The sequence below is a fragment of the Lissotriton helveticus genome, chromosome 4_1 (assembly GCF_964261635.1).
Source record: "Lissotriton helveticus chromosome 4_1, aLisHel1.1, whole genome shotgun sequence".
In the NCBI taxonomy this organism is placed as follows: domain Eukaryota; kingdom Metazoa; phylum Chordata; class Amphibia; order Caudata; family Salamandridae; genus Lissotriton; species Lissotriton helveticus.
Window position 1 is genome coordinate 553,515,069 of NC_136063.1, and position 26,249 is coordinate 553,541,317.

Genomic DNA, 26,249 nt, shown 5'->3' on the forward strand with positions numbered 1-26,249 from the left:
GAAAGCAATTTGTCTTCAATTGAGCTGAGTCTACAGACTATAGGCCCCAAAAGAGCAGATATCAAAGTCTCCAGTCGCTCCCATTGGTCAGGGTCATCCCCAAACTCAACGCCAGTTTGATTGTGATTATCACCACTGTTATGAGTCTGATTCACGGCCAAACCCTTGACCAGTTCTGGAGCAGATTTCTCAGTGGGCCTACTGGCTACTTGAGGTTTTAATTTGGAGTTGTATTTTTGCTTTTGGGTGGCTCCTCCCCTTGGGCACTCGCGGGCGGCTCTCCATTACCCGCAGTTAAGGACTTTGACACATTGATTGTTTTTTCCCTGGCGATCCTTTTAGATCGAGTTATGACCTCCCCACAATCTACGCAAGAAGAATCTGCGTTGTGTCCCGTAGTACTGGGCAGTGAGTCTTCGACTAAAATATGTGACGGGTTGGGCAACAATGAGACCGTCCTGCACAAATGTGGTCTTCTCTGATACTACTAGCCAGTGGGGTCAATTAAATTGCCATTTTTTTGTGTGATGTACATGATTCACAGGTGCAGAGGGGACTTTGCCAAGACTATACTTCCCATTGAAGACCGTTTCTTGGCAGCAAAAGTAACCATTGAGAGTCTTTTTTCGGCGATTAGAATTTCATGAGTCAAAACCGATTCGGCTGTTGTTAAGAAAGCATCCAAAGTCCCCACAACCCCCCCCACCCCCCACCCCCCTGCCAATAGGCCTGTGGCCTTGCGTTTATTCATGCTGGTCATCTAACTATTACACTAACTTGGAGGCCCGCAAACTGCACTAACACAAAAATACCTTGTTTGTTAGCAAATATCCACCTTGTTGATCGCGTTTCTGTGACGAATCACAGGGGGATGGCACAGCCCCGCCTCTTCCTGTCTCTGACGGGCTCAGACGGGCCCGCCCTTGGCCCGGGCTTTGCCCATGCACGTCACGTGCTGTGGAGGACCGGCACGGCTTTAAAGCTCTGCCGTCTCCGCGTTACCCTGCGCCCGATGACCAGGGGTCGCTGGGAGATATGGTTTAATCGTTGGCCGTTCCCCTCACAGCCTAATGGCAAGAAGCAGGTGATAAGCGTTGGCCGTTCCCCTCACCTTAAAGGCAGTGTGGCAAGTATTGTCTGTTCCCCTCACAGCACCAGAATTTAAAAGGCTAGCGCGTCCCACGCTGCAGAGGACCGGCGTGGCTTTAAAGCTCCGCCCTCCCCGCGTCACCCAGCACCCAATGACCAGGGGCCACTGGGAGATGTGGTTTAATCGTCGGCCATTCTCCTCACGGCTTAATGGCAGTGTGGTAAGTATTGTCTATTCCCCTCACGACACCAGGATTCAAAAGGCACACTTTCACTCCGTGGCTCCCCAAACCCACCATCACGGATTCTGCTTTGAAATGATCTCCGCCAAAGAGCCCTCTCACGGGGCACGTGGGGCATTGCAGGGTCTGCCCCACTAGGAGGAAAAAGCCAGAGGATGAAGCATGACACCCACATTGGTGTGTGAGGGTATCACTTCCTAATTAAAAAGATCACCTCCACATCATCCCTAGCCAACCATCTTCGTACTAGCAATCCTTTTTTCCTCTCTTCTTGATACGAACAAGTACCTCACCAATGTTATTAGACTCACTGACCCCCTTTAGGAGCATGGGTATAGGACCTTTATAGTGCTCCTAGTCCACCTCTCATTTTAATATAGATAAAAAACTCCCTACAGGTAACCAGGTCAAGTGGAGTAAACCGAGCATCAATTACTCTGCTGAAGACCCCCAAGATTCGATGTATGGTCAGTAGCATACTTTTTCCCAGTCCGGGAGCTATGAAAAGACAAATATCCAAGGGATGACAAGAAGGAGCTCCTGGCCCAAAGGGGCAGCCCATTTTTTGGGCAGACGAACTATCTCCACTTTTTAATTGCATAACTCGCAGTAATAATATACCCCCTCATGGAACGGCTCCATATTTTCACAAATATATAAAGGAGACGAGCAATCCTAGAAAATACCGCTTGGTATCTTTAATCAAAATTAGGCTAAATATTTTGTTGGTCCACACTGGAGGAACCCGTTATGGACTGGAGACAATGCTATAATGCCACGGAATCATACAGGTTTCTCTAAAACCACAGGAACATCTACCAAAATCAAAGCCCTCTCCCTGCTGAAAGATTTTGCAATAACTTACAATCAATCGCTCCATCTATGCTTCATTGACGATAAAGCTGCATTTAACAGGGTTGACAGAGACATTATGGCACAAATTAGCAAAATGGGATAATCCACCGGGTCTGCTCATGGCGACACAGATGCTTAATAAAAACACACGGGTTCGGGTAAAACTGGGGAAGAATCCTACCTGTCAAGAGCTAAAGCAAGGTTATGTGCTTGTGTTCACCCTTTTAAATGCATTCCTTTCTGACTTCTCCCCAGAGCTAAACAAGATCAGCAGCCACGCCCCAAACGTAGATGACGTCCTACTATCCAACTTACTTTATGCTGACCTCGTGCTAGCCAGCAGAATGAAGGTGGGCATACAACAGCTTCTGGATGCAACCCAAGCTTACTCAGAGTAACGGGAGGATAAATAACATGAAAAAGACCAAAATCCTAAATATAAATAAATGAGGGGAGAAACATCACACTTGACATCTAGGTTCAGAAAAGCTGAAGGCTGTCAACGACTGTAAATAACTAGGGGAGATTGTTAACTTCAACCGTAAGGTCTCCAAAAGGCAGGGTAATTTCACGGCAGGTCTGGGAGCCTTGTACAGAAACCTGAGGGGTCCAACTTTAACACCACTACTGCAGGCTGCCCAAGAAAATTCTCCTCCACTCTGACATATGGGAGCGAAGCCCTGGGAGGGCGGGATGCTTCCACTCTGGACAAATTAATAACAAGTATATAAAGGAATATCTTCAAAATGCCACTGTATTGGTCTCCAGCCCAGATGAGACTAGAATTTGAACTTATCAGGCAATCCCTGTCTAGGCAGGCGTGTGAACTCCTGTCGTAACTTCAAACTTACAAGAGTGGGCACTCAAAATCATCATTTCTGGTTTGGAATACAAGATAGGCTCTCTCTTGCTGTTGATCGAGCCCTATCTAAATTCATCCATACCTTATTTGGATCTCTCCTCAACCTGGGACCAACCACTGGGCAAGGAAGAGCATAAAAAAATAACAAAATCAAACACCAACACTGCCACTCTCAAGAGACAACTCTGCCTTAGCAAGGAGAAGACATGGATGGCTAACTCCCAAACATTACACAAAGTTGAGGCCCAAGTGTCATCTTTGTGAACTTTACAACAACTCAATAAAGGAAAAATTCCAAGGAATCTGTCTGGGAGTCCTGCCTGCACTAATGCATGCTCCACCATGGCTTAGACATGAAGGCAAGGGCAACTACAGGCTGTGCGGACAGGGGATCGGCAACATGGCCCATGTGTTGTTCCTGTGTAAGTCCACCTTGGAGGATCCCCAATTAATCCTATGCAGGAAATTCAACGGAAGAGGAATAAGGTTCTGCAGAGAGGTCATTGTAGCCTGTTTCAATCGGAGTGATCTCTGGCTGAACTGCTTTGCTGTAAAATATCTCCAGAGGGTAGCGAAGAAGTTTTGCATTTTGCAACAGAAGCTAAAGCCAAGATACAAGACAAGGTGAGACGAGGCTAAATAATCACACCAACCTGTTAAACTAAAATATCCTCACACTCCATCCTAAAAATTGTGAAACGTGTACTTCGCGATATGCTTGGATGTTGTCACATTTAAACTGACATTAAGCTGAAGTCGAAATGACTAACTAAAGGACTGGCAAGGCAAACTCTTAGAATTCCTGGCATGATTGAGTTAGGAAGATGTAAGGCAAGAAAGCACTTTTATCCTACTGGGACTAATTCTTGCACTGTAGGGTCAATTTGTACTCAAGGCTCTTTATGGTCAGAGGTTGTTTCCCATCGATTTGTTTCATAATATGTTGCCACTGAATCTTTTGCGGTTGCTATGCACTGTATCGACAGCATCATGAAGAATTAAGGCACAACTGCACCGTACACTTTTTTTGGCCGAGTACATGCTCTGTCTTGCCAATCGTGGCATTATGGCTCACTTTATATGCCTCTTGTACCCCTTGCATTTTACAATAGTTTTAGAACATGATTACTGTGATTTGATTTCGGTTTTATCTATGTATTGACATGGTTTTAATTAATCAAGCAAATAAATAACATATATATGCACAATAGCCACTGTGGCTTTGAAAATGCTTTGCGATTGCCATAATAAGCGTGACATGGGCAAAAAGTATTTAAGATTATAGTATCACAGGGGAGGGACACAGCAAAGCTGCGTAACGGTTTAAGCTCCAATATTTCTTTTTTTTTTTATTTCAAAAGTTTTTATTGGAAGTTTCAGGGTTATATAGCATACAAATCAGAAATTGCAATGTACATACAATCAATACTTGTAATTATACATCATTTAGCATAGAAAGGCAGTATGTCCCATGGCGGTGTTCATGTCGTTCGGGAAGATCGAGGGCAATGTGGCAAACAACCATGAAGCCTTCCTAGGCTGTGCTATTGAAAGGCTATAGTATTATATATAGAACACAAGGGTACCCAAAGTTGCAATAAGCTAGGGACCTTGGGTGATTATGTATTAACAGAGACAGTGTCCCTAGACCAGAAGACAATGAATTTCAATAAATATAGACTGAATAGTTCTATATCAAATGTCCAGCCGGACAGTTTAATTTTCAATGCTTAAGATACATAAAAGTTAGGTGTGATACAAGTGGGACACCAGCCGGCGCCCAACTAACACACTCAAGAAAAGACAAACAAGAGATTTGTAGGCAAATTTATCTTGTGATTTATTATTTGCATATGTGTATCTTTTGGATTGTCTGTGTATGATTTACGATATTCAGACTGCCACAATTTGCCTAAAAATCTCGTTTTATTTTTGTTGTATATTTGTTTTATATTTATTGAAATTCATTGTCTTCTGGTCTAGGGACACTGTCTCTGTTAATATATTGAGAGGCTATAGATCAAAAGGAATTGGAAAGGAAAGGAACGGAGTAGATAGGAGGAAAAAGAAGAGAGTATGAAGAGAGCAAAGGCTAGAGGTAAGAGGTAAGAAGCAAGATGTAAGATGTAAGGTGTTAGATGGCCCACCACGATGCGGCTTAGCAGTTCAGGTTACGAATGACGAGCTATTTAAGCTGTGAGAAAGTATGGTCGGCCCTCAGGAAGCTGTGGGAAGGTATGGGGAGCAAGATGAATCACTGAGGTTTATGGGTTTTGAAGTAGATCTCCAGTGAGTTCCAAAGTTTCCTTTGTGAGGGTCGCCCTGGTGTGTTTTGTAAAGTGATGTTATCTGCTCCTCGGAGGTTAATCACCCAGTTTAGCCAGCAGGCATAGCTTGCCTTTTTGGTGTTTTTCCAATTGTTTAGAACGACTTTCACAGCCACCGTGAGGAGGAGGTCTAGGAGGGCCCTGTCTATTTCTGGGAGTTGGGTCTCTTTAGTAAAGCCGGAAGCAAGATAGGGGAGTTCTTTGGTAGGTGAGATATTAAATACTTTGTGGATGAAGCTAAATACCCTATCCCAAAACGGTGAGACACAGTCGCATTGGAGTATGAGGTGGTCTAAATCTCCTTCTGCACGCTTGCAGTTCTAGCAGAATGCGTCAGGGCTGAGTTTATGTGCATATAGGCGAGCCGGCGTCCAGAAGACTTTATGCATGAGCCAGAACTTTGCTTGTGATAATGTAGGGCTTACTATATGGCTCGTGCAAGATCTCCACGCCGTGGACCACTCCAGCTTTGAGATGGAGGAGGCGGCAATTGATGACCAGAACTGCGTTGTTTTGGTATTTAATGTTGATGACTGCGGGCTCAGTAATTTGTATAGCCTCGAGACCTGGTGACCAATTTTATTCAGAGAGGAGAGGAGTGATGTAAGAGCTGGTTGTTTGGATGTCAATCCCGCTTTTGTAATGGCTGTTTTAACGTTAAGGAATATGTAAAAGTCGGAACTATCAATCTCAAAGTTCGATTGGATTTTTGTAAAGGGCAGAGGGTAGCCATTGTTATTGAGTTGGTGGGGGAAAATGATTCCCTTCTTGATCCAGGTTGGGTTGAATAGTGGTTTACCTTTGTAGGTGATTGAGGGTTTTTTCCAAATCGCTTCCCACCTAGATTTTCTTATCGGTGAGTCTAGCAGTTTATCTACTCTTAGTAAAGCTATTTTGGTGTTGGTAAATATGGTCTTAGAACATGGGATCCGATTAGCTTTCATTGATTGGATCGAGAAGGGAGGCATGCCTTCCAGGAGCGCTTTTTCGATGTCTAACCATGCTGGCGAATAGTCCACTGGGGGGGGACAGCCAGTAGGATCCTTGTTTCGCTAAAAAGGCTATTTGATATCTCTTAAAGTCTGGAAGGTTGACTCCGCCAGTGGATTTATCTAATCTCAGTTTTTGTAGGCTATGTGCTTTTTTTCTTTTCCAGATGAAATTGTTAATAGTTTTATCTAATTTATTATGAAATTCTTGGGACAGCATTAAGGGGAGCATGGTAATTGGGTAGTTTACTAGCGGTGCAATCATCATGGTAATTAGGTAGTTTACTAGCGGTGCAATCATCATCTTGATGGTCTCTAGCCTGCCCCACCAAGTGATGAAGCGGGGTGACCATCCGTCTAGGTGAGTTTTTATTTTTTCGAGAGTGAGTTTTTCATTATGTAATAGGGTCTCTATGATGGAGCTTCCAAATTCTATACCCAGATACTTGATGCGATTGTTTTGCCAGACTAGACCTGATATGCCTAAAGATTCCTTATTGGTGAATATGTTGAGGGGTTTAACTTCAGATTTAGCCCGATTCAGTTTGTAGCCTGAATGTTTAGAGTAGGATTCTATAGAGTTCATCAGTGCGGCTATAGTGGTATCAGGATTCTCAGTGACTATCAGAATATCGTCTGCGTAAGCAGCAAATTTTACATTTTTATCGCCGAAGGTGATGCCACTAATATCTACGTTCTGTTGTATGTCGCGGAGGAGAGGTTCCATCGCCAGAAGGAATAGAGAGGGAGATAATGGGCATCCCTGTCTAGTTCCTTGTTCAAGAAGGAATGGTTCTGATAGCGAACTGTTAATGGCAATTCTAGCCGAAGGGGAGGCGTATAATGACATGATCATATTAATAAAAGTATCACCCATGTTGAATATATGCATGCATTGACGGAGAAAGGGCAACAACACCCTATCAAACGCCTTCTCCGCGTCCAGGGTGATTGCTACTGCGGGGGCATTTGATATTTTCGACTTCCCCAGCACATGGAATAGGAGTCTCGCATTGCCGTTAGAAAGGCGGTGTTTCAGGAACCCAACCTGTGAGTTATTTATTAAGGAGGGTAAAACTGCGTTTAGTCTGCATGCTAGAGCCTTCGCGTAAATCTTGCAGTCCAAATTTATGAGGGATATTGGTCTATAATTCTTAGGAAGTAGGGGGTCCTTCCCATCTTTGGGGATCACTATTATTGTCGCTTCACTCATCGTGGGGGTGATTCTGTTTGATAGTGAGCAGGATTGGAACAATTTGAGGAGTCTTGGGTTAAGTTGTTCTTCAAAGGTTTTATAAAAATTGGCCGTGAAGCCGCCAGGCCCCGGAGTTTTATTGTTCTTTAGTGTTTTGACGGCGGTAGAAATTTCTGCTATCGTCAGTGGGGCCCCTAGTTTGGTTTTGTCAGGGTCAGATAACCGTGGGAGTCTAATTGAGTTTAGATAATTGTTACATTCTTCCATGTTGAATTGGTTATTATTCTTATAGAGCTCCTCATAAAAGTACTGAAATGTGTGGAGAATGTCTTTGTTTGGTTTTGGTGGTATTGGACTGGTCCCTAATAGATGTTATATGGAATTGCTTCCTTTTGTGTTTAAGGTAGGAAGCAAGGAGTTTCCCTGCTTTGTTACCCTCACATAGTCTTAATGCCTTGAATTTGTTAATCCATACTCCTGCCCTTTTACTAAGGATGGCGTTGTATTTATATTTCAGGTTAATCAATTGGTCGATGGTAGCTTTATTGTTCAGATCACGGGAATGTTGCAACTCTAGCTGCTTGATTGTTTTCTCTAAAGAGTCCAGTTCGGAATTTAGTTCTTTATTCATACGAGCCCTGATACCTATCAGCGTACCTCTTAATGTGGCCTTGAACGCGTCCCATACTAAGGCGGGATCTGTTTCTGGCTGTGAGTTTATCTGGAAATATTCTTGTATGCATTGTTCTATGCTTAACTTGTTGTCTGGCACCGACAGTATCTCATCGTTGAATCTCCATCACCGGGGGGGGGGGGAATAAGAGAATGTGAGCCTGCCAATTTCATATGGATACCTGCATGGTCCGACACCAATATGGGGGCAATATCAGTTTCGTCGATGAGGTGTGTATGAGAGTCGGATATCAATAGGTAATCTATTCTTGAATAAGCATTGTGAGGAGGGGAATAGAAAGTATAGTCACGGCCATCCGGGTGTTGGAGGCGCCATGAGTCATGTAGGTGGAATTTGGCACACATTCGTTTCAATGCCTCGTGTGCGCGTGGGGGGTGGTATGTACTCTTGGATTGCCTGTCCAACAAGGGATCTAGTGGTAGGTTAAGATCTCCCCCGACCACTAGGAGCTCATCTTGTGGAATATTTTCAAGTTCTTTCGAGACATATTCCCAATTCAGGGAGGTCTGTATTAGGGCCATAGATATTTGCCACATAAATATGGTCCTCGTCTCTTTGTAGGTGTGCAATACTCAGTCTACCCTCGGAGTCTACCGAATGTGATATCAGGGCTAAGTTTGCTTTTTTAGCAACCAGGGTGATCACCACTCTTTTCTTTTGAGTCGCAGGGGAGTAACGAGTCAGTGAGATCCAGTTTTGTTTAAGATTATCAGCATCAGTCTGGGATAATTTGGTTTCCTGCATGAGAATTATATCCCCTTTAGTTTTGGCTAAGTAGTTTAAAAAAAAATTGCGCTTGACTGGGTGATTAAGCCCTTTAACTTTTAGCGAAACAATATGTAGAGGCGCTGCTAAGTTCTTATCCGAAGCCATGGGTATATGTTCGGATTAATGTGGTGATGGGCCGCCATGAGATTTTGTGTGAATATGGTCTTGCTGTAACGTGCATTTCCGCACACCTAGGTAGGCTGTGTTTTATAGAAACTCCATTAGGCAGCGCTGCAAGCCGAGTAAGGACCTGGAATGCGTGGCACACATCGCGGTGGTAGAGAGTAATTAGTAAGTAAGAGGTAGCTATGAAAGTGTGAGTAGAGAAAGAAAGGAAAGGAAGAAGAGTAAAGAATAGGTAACGAATATGCTACTTACCAGTATGCATCTGTTCTTGGCATGTAGGGCTGCTGACATTCATATCTTGTGCATAGATCGCCGCCTAATGTTGGGTCCGGATGATTGCACATTGTTGTCCTGGAAGAGTCTTCAAGTATCACGAGATAGGTGGCTCCTCCCCTGGAATACAGTGCGCATGGGCATCGACTCCATCCCCAGATTGTTTTTAGCCATTGTGGCAAAGATGGAGTGTAACACTGTGAGAGATGACCATGCTAAGAGTAATTGCAAGTGCTGCAGTCGCTACAGGCGCCGGGGAGGAGGGTGGGCGATATGAATGTCAGCAGCCCTACATGCCAAGAACAGATGCATACTGGTAAGTAGCATATTCGGTTCGAGGCATGTGGGCTGCTGAATTCATATCTTGTGCATAGAATACATAGCAGTCCCTCCATTAGCGGCGGCGGCCTGTGCCAGCTGCAGCAGTCTGAAAAAGTGTTTTGAGAACAGCCTGCCCTACAGCTGCCTGCTGTTTGGAGTGCACATCCACACAGTAGTGTTTTGTAAATGTGTGTGTGGTAGACCAAGTGGCTGCTCTACAAATGTCTTCTAAAGGAATATTTCCAAGGAAAGCCATGGAGACTCCCAACTTACGGGTTGAGTGGGCCCTTGGGAGGGGACCGATAAAGTGCGCTTTGCTTTTTGATAGCAAATATGAATACACTTAACGATTCACCTGGCTATACCCGCTTTGGAAATGGGGTTGCCCTTGTGTTGTGCTGAAAAAGCAACAAAGTTGTTTCGTCTTCCTAAAATCTTTAGTTCTATCAATGTAATACATCAAAGCTCTATTGACGTCAAGAGTGTGGAGAATTCTCTCCGCCACTGACTCAGGATTTTGGAAGAACACAGGCAGTTCAATAGTTTGATTGATATGGAACTGTGAAACCACCTTTGGAAGGAATTTAGGGTTAGTGCGCAGCACCACCCGGTTGGAGTGAATCTGTATGAATGGCTCTTGGATAGTTAGTGCCTGGAGTTCACTAACTCGCCGCAGTGATGTAATCGCTATCAGGAAAGCCACTTTCCACGTCAAGAACTGAATCTCGCATGAATGTAGAGGCTCAAAAGGTGGACCCATCAGTCGGGTGAGGACCACATTAAGGTTCCATTCAGGAGCTGGTGGGGTCCGTGGAGGAATGACTCGTTTGAGTCCTTCCAGAAAGGCTTTAAAGGCAGGTACTCTGAAAAGTGAGATATTCCGCCTGTTTTGTAGATAAGCAGCTATGGCGGACAAATGAATCCGAATGGAAGCATAGGCCAGATTGCATTTGTAAAGATGTAACAGATAACAAATGATGTTGTGCATAGACGCGTCTAGCGGGTTGATGTTGTGGTCTGCACAATAAATGACAAACCGCTTCCATTTTGCCGCATAGCATGCTCTGGTAGTGGGCTTTCTTGCTTCCCGTATGATATCCATGCAGGCGGGAGGCAAGTCGAGGTAGCCAAATTCTAAGACCTCAGGAGCCAGATCGCCAGGTTCAGCTGTTGCGGATCTGGGTGCTGAATGTCGCCATGGTTGTGCGTCAAAAGCCTGGGAGTGAGGCGCAGCCGTTGATGCGGTACCACGGAAAGTTCTAGAAACGTGGTGTACCATGGTTGGCGTGCCCACGTTGGAGCAACTAGGATGAGCGTCATCAAGTGTTGCTAAAGCTTGCGTGCCACCAGCGGTATTAGAGGTGCTGGGGGAAAAGCGTACGCAAATTTGCTTGACCAGTTCATCCATATCGCATTGCCCTGCGACTGTGGGTGCGGGAATGGGCGGCAAAGCTTTGGCATTTGGCGTTTTCCTTTGTGGCAAACAGGTCTATCTCTGGATGACCCCACTGCTGGAAGTACGGGTGGAGTACCGACGGATGTATCTCCCACTCGTGCACTTGGTGGCTGTACCTGCTGAGCAGGTCCGCCATCTGATTGTCTTTGCCTGGGAGGTGTTCCGCCATGAGGAAGATGTTCCTCTAAATGGCCCACTTCCACATGCTCTGAGCCAGATGAGACAACTGTGGAGAGTGTGTACCTCCCTGCTTCTGAATGTAGTACATGGCCGTCATGTTGTCCGTCCGGATCAACACGACCTTGTTGCACAGATGTACTTTGAATGCTTTTATTGCCAGGAAGATAGCCATCAGCTCTAGGAGGTTGATGTGCATCTTCTTTTGCTGCGTTGTCCATAGTCCCTGCACTGTGTAGTGGAGTACATGAGCTCCCCAACCCTGGAGAGATGCGTCCGTGGTTAGGATGATCTGTGGCACAGGCTCCTGGAACGGTCGTCCCTTGCAAAGGTTGTGTGGATTCCACCAATGCAGAGAGTTGTATGGACGACCGGTTACCAACACTAGGTCTTTCAACTGTCCGTGAGCCTGAGTCCACTGATGTGCTAAGCACTCCTGAAGCGGACGCATATGTAGTCTCGCATGCGGGACTATGAAGATGCAGGAGGCCATCATGCCTATCAACTGCATGAACACCCGTGCCGGAAGCGAGTGTTGCGGTCTGAATTTTTGTATCAGCAATTGAATGCTGTTGATCCTCACTGAATTTGGCTGTGCTTTGGCTGCCAGAGTGTCTATGGTCGTGCCCAGATACTGCCGTACGTGGGCGGGCTGAAGGTGTGATTTTGGGTAATTCAGTGAGAATCCCAGATCGTGTAGAAGGTGAATGGTTTGGGACATGCTGGTGGCGCACTGCTGGGCCGACTTTGCTTGGACAAGCCAGTCGTCCAGATAAGGGTAGACGTGAACGTTTTGTCTCCGTAGGTGTGCAGCCACCGTCGCCAGGCATTTTGTGAACACCCTGGGCGCTGTCGTCACTCCGAAAGGGAGGACTTTGAATTGGTAATGCTGATTTTGAATGGTGAATCTGAGGTATTTTCTGTGTGACGGATGTAGCGGAATGTGAAAATATGCATCCTTTAGATCTAATGTTACGAGGAAATCTCCCTGATTGAGCAACGGTAGAACCTGCTGCAGTGTTAGCATGTGAAAGTGTTCCGACAGAATGAATTGGTTTAGGGGTCTGAGGTCTAGTATGGGTCTGAGGGACCCGTCCTTTTTTGGGATTAAGAAGTACAGGGAGTACACACCTGTGCCTCTTTCTTCCACCGGCACGAGCTCTTTCTTCCACCGGCACGAGCTCTATCGCCCCTTTTTGCAGCATGACGAGTACCTCCTGCTGCAATAAGCGCAAATGTTTCGCGGACATAGGACGATGTTTTGGGGGTATGTTGGGTGGAGTGGATGTTAACTCCAGGCAATAACCGTACTGGATAAGCTTTATGACCCACCTGTCTGTGGTGATGGATTTCCAGACCGGCAGGAACTGTTGGAGTCTCCCCCCCGACTGGTGTGGTATGGTTGGGGGGCAGTGACAAGGCGTCACTGTTTGTTGGCGGCTGAGGATCGGGAGTTGTTGTTTCCACGACCTTTGCCTTTGGCGCTGTTTCCGCGATAGCCACCTCTACTTTGTTTGGTGTACGTGGTTTGCGCGCCACCTTTATTGTACTGTGTTTGCTGGGACAGCTGGCCTCTGGAAACACCTCTATTGCCTGAGCGACGAAAAGAACCACCCCTGAACTGCTGCGACTGGAGAGCCCCCATAGACTTCGCAGTTTCCGTGTCCTTTTTGATTTTCTCGAGGGTGGTGTCCACCTCAGGTCCAAATAAGTGATCAGGGTTTACAGGCTGATTTAGGATGGTGGTTTGTATCTCCGGCTAGAACCCGGAGATTCTCAGCCAGGCTTGTCGCCGTAACATCACACTGGTATTAATGGCCCTGGCCGCGGTGTCTGCCGCGTCCAGTGCACACTTAATAGAAGCATTTGAGATGAGCTTTCCTTCCTGTATGAGCATCTGTGCTGCCTCCTTATATTCATCTGGCAAGTGTTGTAACAGGGTCTCAAGTGTATCGTAATGGGCCCTGTCCTATCTGGCTAAGAGTGCCTGAGTGTTAGAAATGCGCCAGATATTGGCCGCTTGAGCCGCCACCCTTTTCCCTGATGCTTCTAGCACTTTAGATTCCTTGTCAGGGGGAGGAGCATCACCAGTAGTTTGTGAGTTTGCCCTCTTCCGGGCATTGGAAACAACCAGAGAGTCCAACGGCAACTGGCCCCTGATGTAGGTAGGGTCCCCAGGCGCCGGCTTGTACTTCTTCTCAATCCTGGGGTTTATAACCCTGGCTCTTGTGGGCACTTTAAAAATGTCTCCGGCATGTTTTAAGACACCCTTTAGCATTGGCAGAGTTTGTACAGTCCTCTCTGAGGTGGAAAAGGTATCAAACAAAAAGTCCACTTCAACAGGGTCAGCATGGAGCTGGACATCGTGATTTTTGGCTGCCCTCGCAATAAGCGCATTAAACGTCGCTGAGTCCTCAGTAGGCGATGTTTTTGCGGTATACACCTGAGCGTCTGGGGCAGATTGTGGATCTCATGGGTCAGCAGCATCTGCCCACGTGTCATGTTGATCTTCAGGATCAGTGTCGGCAGGGTAGTTGTACTCATCATAGTCACCTTCCCCAGCCTCCACATCCGAGTAAGTGGGCGAGATAGGAGCAGTGTCCTGGCCACGTGGAGCTATCAGTTCGACAAGAACGGGTGAAGTCGTGGAATCCTTCTTCAATGGAATTGTGTACGACTCCATAGGCTGTGCCGGGGCGATCTTTCGTTTGTAAATAGAAAGTTTCCCCGTGTCGGCGTCGATGAAGTGTTCCGACTGCTCTTCAAGCGAAGGATGTCGATGCTTTGCGCTCACAACCGCAGGTGTATGCTTCGGCGCCGTGGACACCTTTATAGACCCCTCGACGGCCGTCTTCGTGGCGAAGGCCTTCGGCACCACCTTCGGTGACAGTGACAACTGAATGGGCGCCGGCGACTTTTGAGGTTTGGTGGCAGGCTTCGGCGTGGAAGTATCTTTTGGACCGACAGCGGAAGCCTTCTACTTAATGCGTTTCAACGAGTCCGACACCTGCTTAGAGAAGGAGGCGGACTTGTGCGTCGACTCGACTGGATCCTTCGATCCACCGCCGGGCGCGGAGTCGAGGGCTGTACTGCTTTTGGCCTTGTCCAGCCGACGCGCAGGATCGACAACTTTTGGAGTTTCGAGTCCTTTGTCTGTGTCGACGGTCCTTGTCGCCGATTTCTTCGGGTCGACGACCTTGACCAGTGTTTTTGGTGTCCCAGTCTTCGGCTCGACACCCTTCAGCGACCCCACCGGGTCGATAACACTTTAGGCTTTGTCGGCGCCGATAGGCCAGAGGACTTCGAGCCGACCAAAGCAACACGCACTTTCGATTTCGATGGCGCCTCTAGTGCTTTCGGTTGCGTAGACACCGATGCTTTCTCTTTCGGTTTCGATTTCGCCTTTTGTGGCTCCTTAGAAGTGTTCGAAGCCGGGCCTGGAGGCGAGGCTGTAGAACTTGGTGTAAGATCATGGGTAAGGCCATGTGGCGATCCCTCGACCTGAGCCTTATGAACAGTTTGAACGTTTGGGCATAGTTCCTCGTTTGAGCTATCTTCCATGGCCCCATAGGCCTCATCGTCGTCTCCTACCTAGTCGACGACTTCTTCAGTATCAAGCATTTCAACATCAGCGTCATAGCTTTAGTCGACCTCCGCCGGCGGAGTGAACATCGGCTCTTGAACTTCCTGCTCGTCTGCCTCTTCTCCCTCTGTATCGAAAATGTTCACCGGGTCAGGTGCCGTCTGCTGGGCCTCCTGGTGTGCTGCGCGCCGAAGTCGAATCGTCTTCTTGGAGCGGAAACGAGAACAAGCCATACAGTTGGCTTCATCGTGATCCGGCGACAGGCACTTGTTGCACACCGGGTGGACGTCGATGTGAGGATACTTCGAGTTGCACACAGGGCACCTTTTGAACGGGCTCCGTTCCATGATGTTTCGTCGAAGAAGGCCTCTGGCGTCGATCGGCCTTCCGCGCCGAAGAGCCACGCGACTCCTCTGGATGTCCGATTCGGGAACTGAGCTGGAACAGAACTGGGCACCGATCGCAAGACAATACCGACGATATAGGAAAGGCCTTCTGGCCAAAAGAAAGTTTTCTATTGATTCCGAACTTGAGTGATCAAATACCAATGGCGGTAAAAAACAATCTGGGGATGGAGTCGATGCCCATGCGCACTGTAGTCCAGGGGAGGAGCCACCTATCTCGTGATACTTCGAAGACTCTTCCAAGACAACAATGTGCAATCATCCGGACCCAACACTAGGCGGCGATCTATGCACAAGATAGGAATTCAGCAGCCCACATGCCTCGAACAGAGTAGTACATAGTAGAGATACTCCTGAAACATCTGTCTTTACAACCCTACATCCCCCCACCCCCCCAACTGAGTCAGCCCCCCCTTACACCCCCTTCACTCCCTCCCCTCCCTCCCTCCCCGAAACTCGAACTGAAGAGCTGCGACAGCAGTGCTGTCGACGTTCGCACAGGGACATATGTAACAAAATGGTAGGTGACATATTGTGTGGTATCATTCTGATATGAATTTGTGTGAAAACATTTTGATAACGTTATGTTAACATTAAGAGATAAAGCAACTTTATGTACATTCAACTTATATCATTGAACTTAGCACTTTGGGCTCTCCGAGGGACGGATGACGTAACATCTTAATTGAAGAAAATTGCTTAAGTAATCAAAGAACATCTTATTTAGAGAGCCCCTCATATTTTGCATATGGTAGATAGAACTATTGCCAACAATTCCGGTTATGTATAGGTACATTTAGGCATTCAGGGAACTTACGGAAGGTACAGTCTTTTAAATGCAAACATAATAACGTATGTCTATATGTAAACAATAAAACATATGTCGCTTGCTTAAGGGTAAGTGAAGCAACTACATAGTAAATTAACCTCGTAAACATGGATTGAAATATTGTTTCAACACTTAAGCTTTTTATCGCTTAGAAAAGGCAAGTATGTGGCCTTGAAAGAAAAGTTATGCACAAAGCCTGTTCATTCTACATGCAGCATCAGTCTCGGTTTTGAGACCTTTTAAGGGACAAAAGGAATTGAAAATGCAAAGATGCACAGATTTTTAAGCTGTTGAAGTCCAACAGGCACTTTCAGATGACAGTGGTACACTCTGAAAGAGATATGGCCATTTAAAGCCTGCGATGTGTAATACCCATGTTTTAATTGGTTATTTCAGTTATATTAAAACGTGGAGAGTTTGGACATTACAATAGTAAGCAAAGAAATTCAATGCAAAATAGGTATATTGGTATATTATTTTACCTACACTGTACATTTCTTGAAAAATAACATACCCGTCTCCTTCTGTTTTCACAAGGAGAGTACTCTTTCTTTAACTCGCGCCAGCTTTTTCTACCTAAAGTAAAACAAAATTGTGAAACATGATAAGGATGGTATAAACTGTGATATGTATACATTTGCTTTGGGATAAACTACCGCTGTATAATTCAGAAAGTATCCCCTTACATACTGCATTGGATAGACAAAAGTGACATGACAGCTGTTCAGAATATGAAAGATTTGCATATATTGTTTTAATTAAGAGTGGTACAGGGGCCAAATCACAGAAGTGCCCCAGGGCGCAACAGGAATTTGTGCCCACTTTAGTGCCCCTGGGGCACTTTGGTATTACAGAAGGGGCCGTAGATGCTTGTGCGTCCCCTTCTGTAATACAGATAGTGCCGGTGCACATTATGCCAGTGGTATCATCAGAGGGTGTTCCCTGTTTTGCAAGAGGCCCAATGCAAATGAGGTAATCCCTCTGCGCCCACGCTGTATTACAGATGGGGGTGCAGAGGCAAAGAAGCTGCCAGGAGGCAAACTGACAGTGCACCATCTAAGAGGTGGCGCACTGTCAGTGTGCCCCCTGATGGTAGCCCTCTGAAGGGGGGAAAGGGGTACCATGGACCACCCAGACATCTCCTTGCAGGCGAGTGCAGTCACTCACAGCATCCCCCTGCAAGGGGATCTCTAATCCCCCTTAAAAGTACAGGCAGGTTTGCTACCTGCACTGTGAAAACATTGAGCGGCTTCAGGCAGCTTCTCCGTTTTTCACATGAATGTGTTGCCCCAGGACAGCGGAAGTTCGTGGCTGCCCTGGGGGCAGAGCATTCATCCTAATACGGCGCATTTTCCTTGTTTGCGCCAGGCACACCTTTTAAAAGGTGGGCACATGGCAAACAATGGCCCCTAATGTTTCTTTTCCACATTTTTGAAGTCTTCTAAATGCCGATTAATCTTAATTCTTTTATTACAGAAAGGCTCTCTCAGTGGTTTAATGAATCCCAAGGGATGAGTTTTGAATACAAAGTTTAGAAGTGTGTATTCCTGCAGGGCCAACTCAACCCTTCTTGCTGAGTGTTGGTGATGGCCACAGGTACTCACTCTCTCATTATCAACAAATGGAGCAGGAAAAGAAAATGCTGCTATAATTGCTAAGTAGAACGTTGTATGCCCAGTACTGGCTCCGGTACGTGTCAAAGGTGAGAAGACCCCCTTCACCCTGCACAACCTCACTAGTTACCCAGTCATATATTACTTTGTTCAATGTCGGAGTTGTTGGTGGAAGGCGCAATCGCTATAAAAATAACTTTAGCCAACTCATATAGCCCATCTCTCTCATTCCTAGCCTGTGGGTAGATTCTAGGCCACAGAGTAAAGAGGGAGGAGAGGAAAGCAGCTCTTGCCAACTTAGCCCCCGACAAACAGGTTTCATACAGCATAGAGCCTATGTATGTATGCCCACGTAGCCACTATCATTATCCAACAGGAACACATTTTGAGAATGTCACTTAAGGTACTTATCGCTGTGAGAGGGTGTACAGGCACTAAATGGAGGACATGTGGAGTATAGTAATAAGAAAGTGATCCACTCAGCCTCATTGACTCCAAAGTCCAATTTGATGGTCTCCAAAAGCAACAACACTATATTACATCGAAGAGGTGACAGTAAAAATCCCCCCAAAAACTCTTTCAATGTTAGTCAACTGAAGACATGTAATAGCTCATGCAAATATCTCAGGCGTGTTTATCCACAACACATTCCCTTGGGATTGGGGGTCTGGAAAAAGGCTTGAACATTGGACATATTTAGGTCTGGCCCAAGCCATGAACTTCTCATTTTATTTAAACTATACTTTTTATGTAATTACTTGTAGCACCTGTCCACTCCCTCTTCAACCATTGGTCTGTTGTGTCTTTTATGTTTAGCTTCCACCCGCCACACCATAAAGCCAAGAGTAATGGATCAGCCTACTTCAAAAACCCGCTCTCTTCAATGTCAATATGAGTGGTACCATTTTGCCCTTGTACATGTGCACATCTGCTTAAGTAGTCCACTTCAGTGCCAGGGCTAATAGGCCAATCGAAGGTTTAATTTATACATTCATTTTGTATTTCCTTTATTTTAGAGATTGGTTTTTTTATCCTGTTTTTTTTCCTCAAACCTAAGCACAGCACCTTTAGGCAATGGAACGTCTCCTTTTTTTAAATAATACATTTGTATTCTGTTTTCAAAGCAAAAACAGCAACACCAGCAAATCATTCAGGCATTACTTCTGAGTCAAACAGAATAAGGAGAAAAATCATCAGTTTCAATAATACCAATATAGAGTCGAAAAGACTCGGCACTATTCTCACCCTGAAAGGCAAACATTTAATCGGGTCCATGTGTTTCATGTTTTATAATATTTCTGCTGACACCCCCACGCTCCATGAACTGCTTTCTCTGCCAACTCACAAGTATCCCTACCCCCATTGCCATATGCCATTGTGGGAGGAGAGGGTGTTACTACTCCTCCAATGCCTAGCAAAATTGCATTTGGCTAGCATAAAACCGATGCCCGCCAAAGTCTTGGTATTATTGTTACCATCCCATTGATCCATAACCCCGAGAAACACAGCCTTGGGGCCTAGTCACCTGAAGGCCCTCTTCGCAACTATGTCTTTATGAATCAGCTGCCAATAAACCACTATGCATGGGCAGTCCCAGAAATGTGCCGCAAAGGTCACCGTAGTGTGGACAGGGGAGTTGGTATGCCTCACTTTTATTACCTTTACACTTTTAATGTTTGGCAAACATAGAAACTTGTTCTTCTGATGGACACTTTCAACTGTAGATTCCTCGTCTTTATAATGGATGTCACAGTAATACTCCCAAAGATGGAGGGTCCGATGAGAGGACTAAGAATACAAAGTCTCAGAAGACTGAAGGAGCAAAATGGCCATCCAGTCAGACCAGACTGTCAAGCCAGAAGTGTTTTGTGAATGTGTCTCTGATGCACGACACAGCCTAGCACATAACTACAGCCGGCATCCTCGTCGCCAATGGATTGTAGCAGCCTTGGTGGAATGGGTCTTCAGGGTGTTGTTTCTTGAGCAGCACGTAGCAGATCTTGATGTATGGAACTATCCAGCCAGAGTCCTTTTCTGCACCTCCTTTGCTCCCGAGAGCCTCAAGTAGCTTATCATCTACACAATGGTCTTTTGTGCAGTCAATGTAGCAAACACTGTCAGATTGATCGATTAGCTGATGTGACAAGTAGTCACAACTTTGGGAAAAGTTACACTGAAAGCACCTGCAGTTCAGTTATACTGCACGCACAGGTGATGAAAATCAGGAACACCGCCGTAATGATCAGTCACAGGGAGCAGCTGTGCATCAGCTCAAAAGGTGTGTGCATAAGAAATGTCAACACTAAGTTTGAATCCCATTGTGTCATGACGAACTGCTTCAAAGTAAACATATGAATGGGAATTTCAAAAAGCTCATCATAACTGGTGATGTAAATAGAGAAGGATCAATAGTTACAGAAAAAGATTTGAAAGATAACCCTTACCTCTGGCCAGTGTAAACCCTTGCTGGGCCAATGATAGAACAAATAATAACACATCTGAAGGGTTAGCTTGCAAAGGGTCAGTATGAGGAGCGGCACACCAGGCAACACAGTTCTCCCAGCCCTCAGCACAGACTGACTTTGTTAAAGGATGTCGGGCTGCAAGCATGACATCTGCTTCTGCATATCAAGCACATTGAAGTACCACTGATCAAGCTCTGTGGATTAAGGTATAGCTTGCAGAGAATGGGTGCAGGGCCCTCCCCTGTTGCTGAGACAGGAGCCATTTCTAAAGCGGTATCTGAATGAAAGGCAAATGTTAATGCGCAGAAGCACTGAACACCATGCTGGCCTAGCCAAGTCTGGGGGGAATCAAGGGGACTCAGTCCAGTTTGATCCTGATTTTGTTCAGTACAAGGAGTAGTGGCTGAAACATGCACAGGAGAGCCATGTCCAATCACAGTAGAAATGAGTCTCCATTGACTTTCTTGGAGGACACTTCAGAGTGCAGCGTTTTTGACTGTGCACACTCTCGATGGTGGCTAACAGATCTAACCATGGCATGCCCCACTGAACCAAGATGTCCCTTGCTACCTCACGATAGAGATGACACTGGTGATCCCCCAGCTGACATATGCTCAGCTCGTCTGTTCTGGCATTCAGAGATCTATTAGATGGTTGGCCACCAGAAAGATGCTCTGCTCGTCTAACCACCTCAAGGGATCTAATGCTTCTTGGCTTAGGATCCAGGACCTTGCTCCGTCCTGATGGTTGTAAAACCACTTGGCAGTCGTGTTGTCTGTGATGATCTCCAGCAGCCTTACTTTGCTGGATATCAGGAAGGATTTCAAGACCCAGAGTGTACCCAAAGCTCTAGAAGCAAGAAGGAGCTAGCTCTCCCAAGACCTGGGGCTTTTGAGAGTTGCTATTATGTGTGGCAGGAGAGGGAGGAATGTGGCAAAGGAGGAAATGAAAGGCATGGTATAACCACTGATAATGATATGCAGGACCCATCTGTCTGATGGGATAGATCTCCTGTTGGAGAGGACATGTCATATCCTGTCTCCCTCTGGTTCATTCTGGGCCTGTGAGTTGCAGTGGCTGCAGCAGGGGAAGGGGGGTTAGAGTAGAGAGATCCCTGCTGATGTTAATGCCTCAGTACTGTCACAATTTCTGCCCCAAAATGAATGAGTCTGCTGCAGCTGTGTAGGTTAGGAGGGTTGTTGCTATCTGTACACTAGGCCACTGAAATAACCCATACATTTTCAGTACTGTTGGTGGTACTGTTTTACGGGACAAAAGAGTCCAGGGGGTAGGTTGGAAAATAATTTATTGAAGGATTTTTGATAACATTATTAAATTTGGTCTACTTTCCACAGTAGGCAAATGTAAATCTAGCACTTATGCTGCACTACACACAACCACTGTGAAAGAGGCTCTTTCTTCCATCACTGGCCTAGGTGAGGAGTCCACTCAAGTCTTTAGAGATGTAACTAACCCACTTGCATTATGTAAATCTAGCAATAGCCTGTCTTCGGTATAAAAGAGCGGGAAATAGGTTGTCTGCCTCCTTATCATAATCAGTGTCGTGGGGAACATTTTGCATATCCAGAACTGCGCCGGACTTGGATCTGAATAAGGCCTCTAGCCTTTAATAGTCCTGGTGCTGAGGAGGAGGCAGAGGATTAGAGTCTGGCTGCAAACTGATGAGCTGCAATTTTGTAATTGCGCAGCACAACATAGGTATGGAGCAGGAAGACAAAGACTCAGGGTCAGAATGTGGCATCTGAGTTGGGTAGGTGACTTGCACAGCATGATGGCGAAAATGACTGGTGTGTAGCCGGGAGCAGAGTCTAAATCAGAATTGGTCCAGGCCAAGGAATGGCTGCCACAGGGTCAGTTGAAACAGAGGAAGTACTCACTGGCCGAAGTCAAACAAGAGATCCTTGGGACTCAATGGGGCCTGTATATGAGCCAGAGGTGGTCAAAAGCATCTGAAAGAGCTGCTAAATAGCTCACTTGAAGGTAGCAATTTACTGTGGGGTTGGCAATGGCCCGTTGAATCCAGGGCATGCCTGGACCAGTTGCAGGTTTGGCCCAAAAGCCAGAAAATGCTTGTGGATATGTGTCAGCAGAAGCGATAGGATGGCTATGAAGCAAGTTCCCAACTTTAACCCACCACCAGGACAGCCCAACAATATCAAAGCTACTCAAGGTGGGAAGAGAGGTTGGGAAGAGAAAAAAACATAGACCTCATGAAGACCAAGCAGGAAGGTAAGTGGTGGCCAGATATTTTCTCTTCACTGCCTCAGGATAAACAAAAGAAATGGAGAATCAGCGCTGTATAAACCTATATGTGTATACACCACCCATCTGATACAATATACCCTTTTAGATATATATATATTCACTGAAAAAACCATAGGTTTCAGGGACGTTATAGTTATTTGACATTTCACTTATACAAAACGATAGAAATGTCCCCGTTATAGTTAGTTGAGCTAACTAACTCGCGCCCCCGCAATGCACTGCTGATGACGTCACATATTACATATTACTTGGCCACTGGATTCAAGATAGCCTGGCTGATGAGGATTATGAATCCGAAACCGGTCCCAGGATGCTCGTTTCCGGTCCAGGGAAGACGTGGCTTGGCAGTTCGGGCTGGACTGTTCCCATAAGGCACAGGGTCAGACTGATTTGCATATATACATACATACATACATACATACATACATACATACATATAGCCATGTCTGAACTGGGGTGGCTGAGTGAACTAAAGAATGGTGATGGATTAAACCCAGATCAGTTGACTGGGGGTGAGTGTTTGATTTGTTCAAACGCTCCGTTCATCATCCCCTTTCGTATCGCTTTGTTCGCCCTAAGTGTGGCAGGGTATACTCAGACGCGAGTCCCTTGTTCACTTGGCCACTGGATTAAGAATAGCCTGGCTGATGAGGATTATGAATCCGAAACCGGTCCCAGGATGCTTGTTTCCGGTCCAGGGAAGACATGGCTTGGCAGTTCGGGCTGGACTGTTCCCATAAGGCACAGGGTCAGACTGATTTGCATATAGCCATGTCTGAACTGGGGTGGCTGAGTGAACTAAAGAATGGTGATGGATTAAACCCAGATCAGTTGACTGGGGGTGAGTGTTTGATTTGTTCAAACGCTCCGTCCATCATCCCCTTTTGTATCGCTTTGTTCGCCCTAAGTGTGGCAGGGTATACTCAGACGTGAGTCCCTTGTTCACCTGGCCACTGGATTCAAGATAGCCTGGCTGATGAGGATTATGAATCCGAAACCGGTCCCAGGATGCTTGTTTCCGGTCCAGGGAAGACATGGCTTGGCAGTTCGGGCTGGACTGTTCCCATAAGGCACAGGGTCAGACTGATTTGCATATAGCCATGTCTGAACTGGGGTGGCTGAGTGAACTAAAGAATGGTGATGGATTAAACCCAGATCAGTTGACTGGGGGTGAGTGTTTGATTTGTTCAAACGCTCCGTCCATTACCCCCTTTTCTGTCACATATTACATCATTCATGACATGGTCAGTGACATCACTGATGACATCTCAAATGACATCACTGATGACATCATACAGTGAATGTGTGTTTCCATAAAATGTTAATATGTTTATATATATATGCCAAGGTGTATTGAAGAATGAATGGGTGTATAAGAGTCAGGATGGATGATTAAGTAAGTGTGTGACTGACAGTATAACAGTGATTAATTGGGTCTTGCTTAATGCATGTGTTAGCGACTGATACAGACATTCACACAGTTTAGGTTGTCAGTTGGTGTGTAAGCGGTTGCATGGTTTGGTTAGCAGCTAAATGAGGATCTATATGAGCCATTGATTGCTTGTCTGAGTATCTGTATGGGTGCCTGAGTGTCTGTGTGGGTGGGTGGGTGGGGGGTATGACACTGTGCATAGATGTGCGAGTGGATAATTCACTGGGTATATGTGTTCAAGTCTGTATCTGCGAAGGGCTGTATGGCTGGGTGACTATGTGTATGAGTGTCTTGGTGAGTGAATGGATGCCTCAGTGGTACATAAGTGAGTAACTGCATATGTGAAAGGCAGTATATATGAGTGTTGGACTGTATAAATGACTATATGTGAAAGTGAGTGATTGTGAGAGTGCCTGTATGGATCAGTGTGTGCTTGTATTAGTTAATGTATTAGAGTGTAAGTATGTGTTAGTATATGTTTAAATAAGTGAGGCGCTTGCACTTTATTGATCTAGAGGGTTGCACTACACATGGAGATGAATGCATGTTTCTCTTTTACAAATCAATAAAGATATTTAAACCATAAATAAGTGAAGTGGTATGTGTATAACTGTACAGGTGAGAAAATAGAAGTGTGATTCATTATTTCCATTACTGACTAGGTGTGTGAATAACTATGAATGCGAGGTGGTGTGTGAGTGTCTGCATAGATACGTGACTGGATATGATAATGCTGTATTGATGGCTGACTGTATGTATGAGTGACTGTATGGGTGAATGAAGGAATGTGTGTGTAGACCTAGGAATTAATGAGTGGATATGTACTAACTGGTATTGGTGTGTTCATGGTTTCGAAAATTATAGTCTGTATTTTAGAGTGGGTGTATCAAGTGTTATATTAGGGTTCTGATGCGGTGCATCAGATTTTCACGTGGATGATGTCATCAGTGATGTCATTTGAGATGTCATCAGTGATGTCACTGACCATGTCATGAATGATGTAATATGTGATGTCATCAGCAGTGCATTTCAGGGGTGCGAGTTATAGTTACCTCAACTAACTATAATGGCTGAATTGGTCTGGTTTTATAGGAGTGAAATGTCAAACTAACTATAAGGTCCCTGAAACCTATGGTTTTTTCAGTAAATTTCAAAGGTTTTTTAAATGCTAATTTCTAATTATAATGTTCATTAAACCATTTTTTTTGTGTTTTTAAATTATCATCCCATTCTCAACCTGGTGAACACTGCAAATCTCACCAGTTTTCCATCTATACCTTCCGCCCGAAAAAAAAACACGTCACATACGAGACCCACAACTAACGCTAATGATATGCAAAGTAAGCATTCCTGTGGAAACTAAAAACTAAAACACCACTTCCCCATATTTTCAACGACCAGCCAAATCTGCAATGCGATCCAAAAACAGGCGATAGGCCGAGTTACCAGTAACAAATTAACATCAACCTTTAACTGGTGTAAGGAGGTCGACTACTGCGTGAACTGGACCCAACTCATAGCCACATCTAAAGACCAACACGTGATAGAGCTACTGATCATGCACCTCCAACACCCAACAAAGCCACAACACACATCGCCGCCACCACCACCAGAACACCCCCACCCCACCCCCGGACCACCTCCACTACTACTACCGAGGCAGCGCAAAACAGGACAACAGACCTTCCCAAAATGCCAAGGCCCCTCAGCCGCACCATAGCTGAATGTCGGGAGATGTGGCAACCAAGTATGTGTGGAGGACGCAAGTCGCCCATCAATAATAATGCACGCAATGCCAAGTGTACCAGTGATATGCTGCACAGACGCACAGACCTCACTATGCAAAGCACAAACCTCTCTATGTGGAGATATAGTATTGATACTTGTAGTGTAGTGCACAGTGGACGCAACCATGTTCCCTCAAGAAATAGGGAAGATCTCGGTCATGTAGCTGTTTTGTCCCCCCCTGGAAACGGAAGCAGAGTGGGCTGGTCCAACGTACGCCACTCCAGCATAGGAGTATGAATAAATACGCCAGTCCCTGGGCGTGGTTCACTTGTGGGAAGACCGAGTCTGCAGAGCGGCAGCCCTCACCCTGCCACCTGGCTGCCGCCATGACCGCTGGCCTCCTCGACACGCCTGTGCGAACCCAGCGGCACAGCTCCGCAGACTTATGTCTGTACCGACTACTGCCTTTGATCTACACTGCGGACAGCAAGGCTCACAATTCAGATGCAGTGGCGATTGCAGATGACGCACTCCA

General features: G+C 45.8%; 1 protein-coding gene across 3 annotated transcripts in view; it reads right to left on the reverse strand.

Annotated features, from left to right (window-relative positions):
• TERF1 (telomeric repeat binding factor 1) overlaps positions 1-26,249 on the reverse strand; it is a 372,906-nt gene that overhangs the window by 79,951 nt on the left and 266,706 nt on the right. The window contains exon 10 of one of the 3 annotated variants that reach the window (XM_078687145.1): positions 16,705-16,766. The exons of 1 other annotated variant lie outside the window; for it this stretch is intronic. In XM_078687145.1, the coding sequence (XP_078543271.1) occupies positions 16,705-16,766 (62 nt within the window). Of the gene's footprint in view, positions 1-16,676; positions 16,767-26,249 lie in introns of all 3 variants that reach the window. One more of the 3 variants, XM_078687147.1, reaches the window with a different exon arrangement.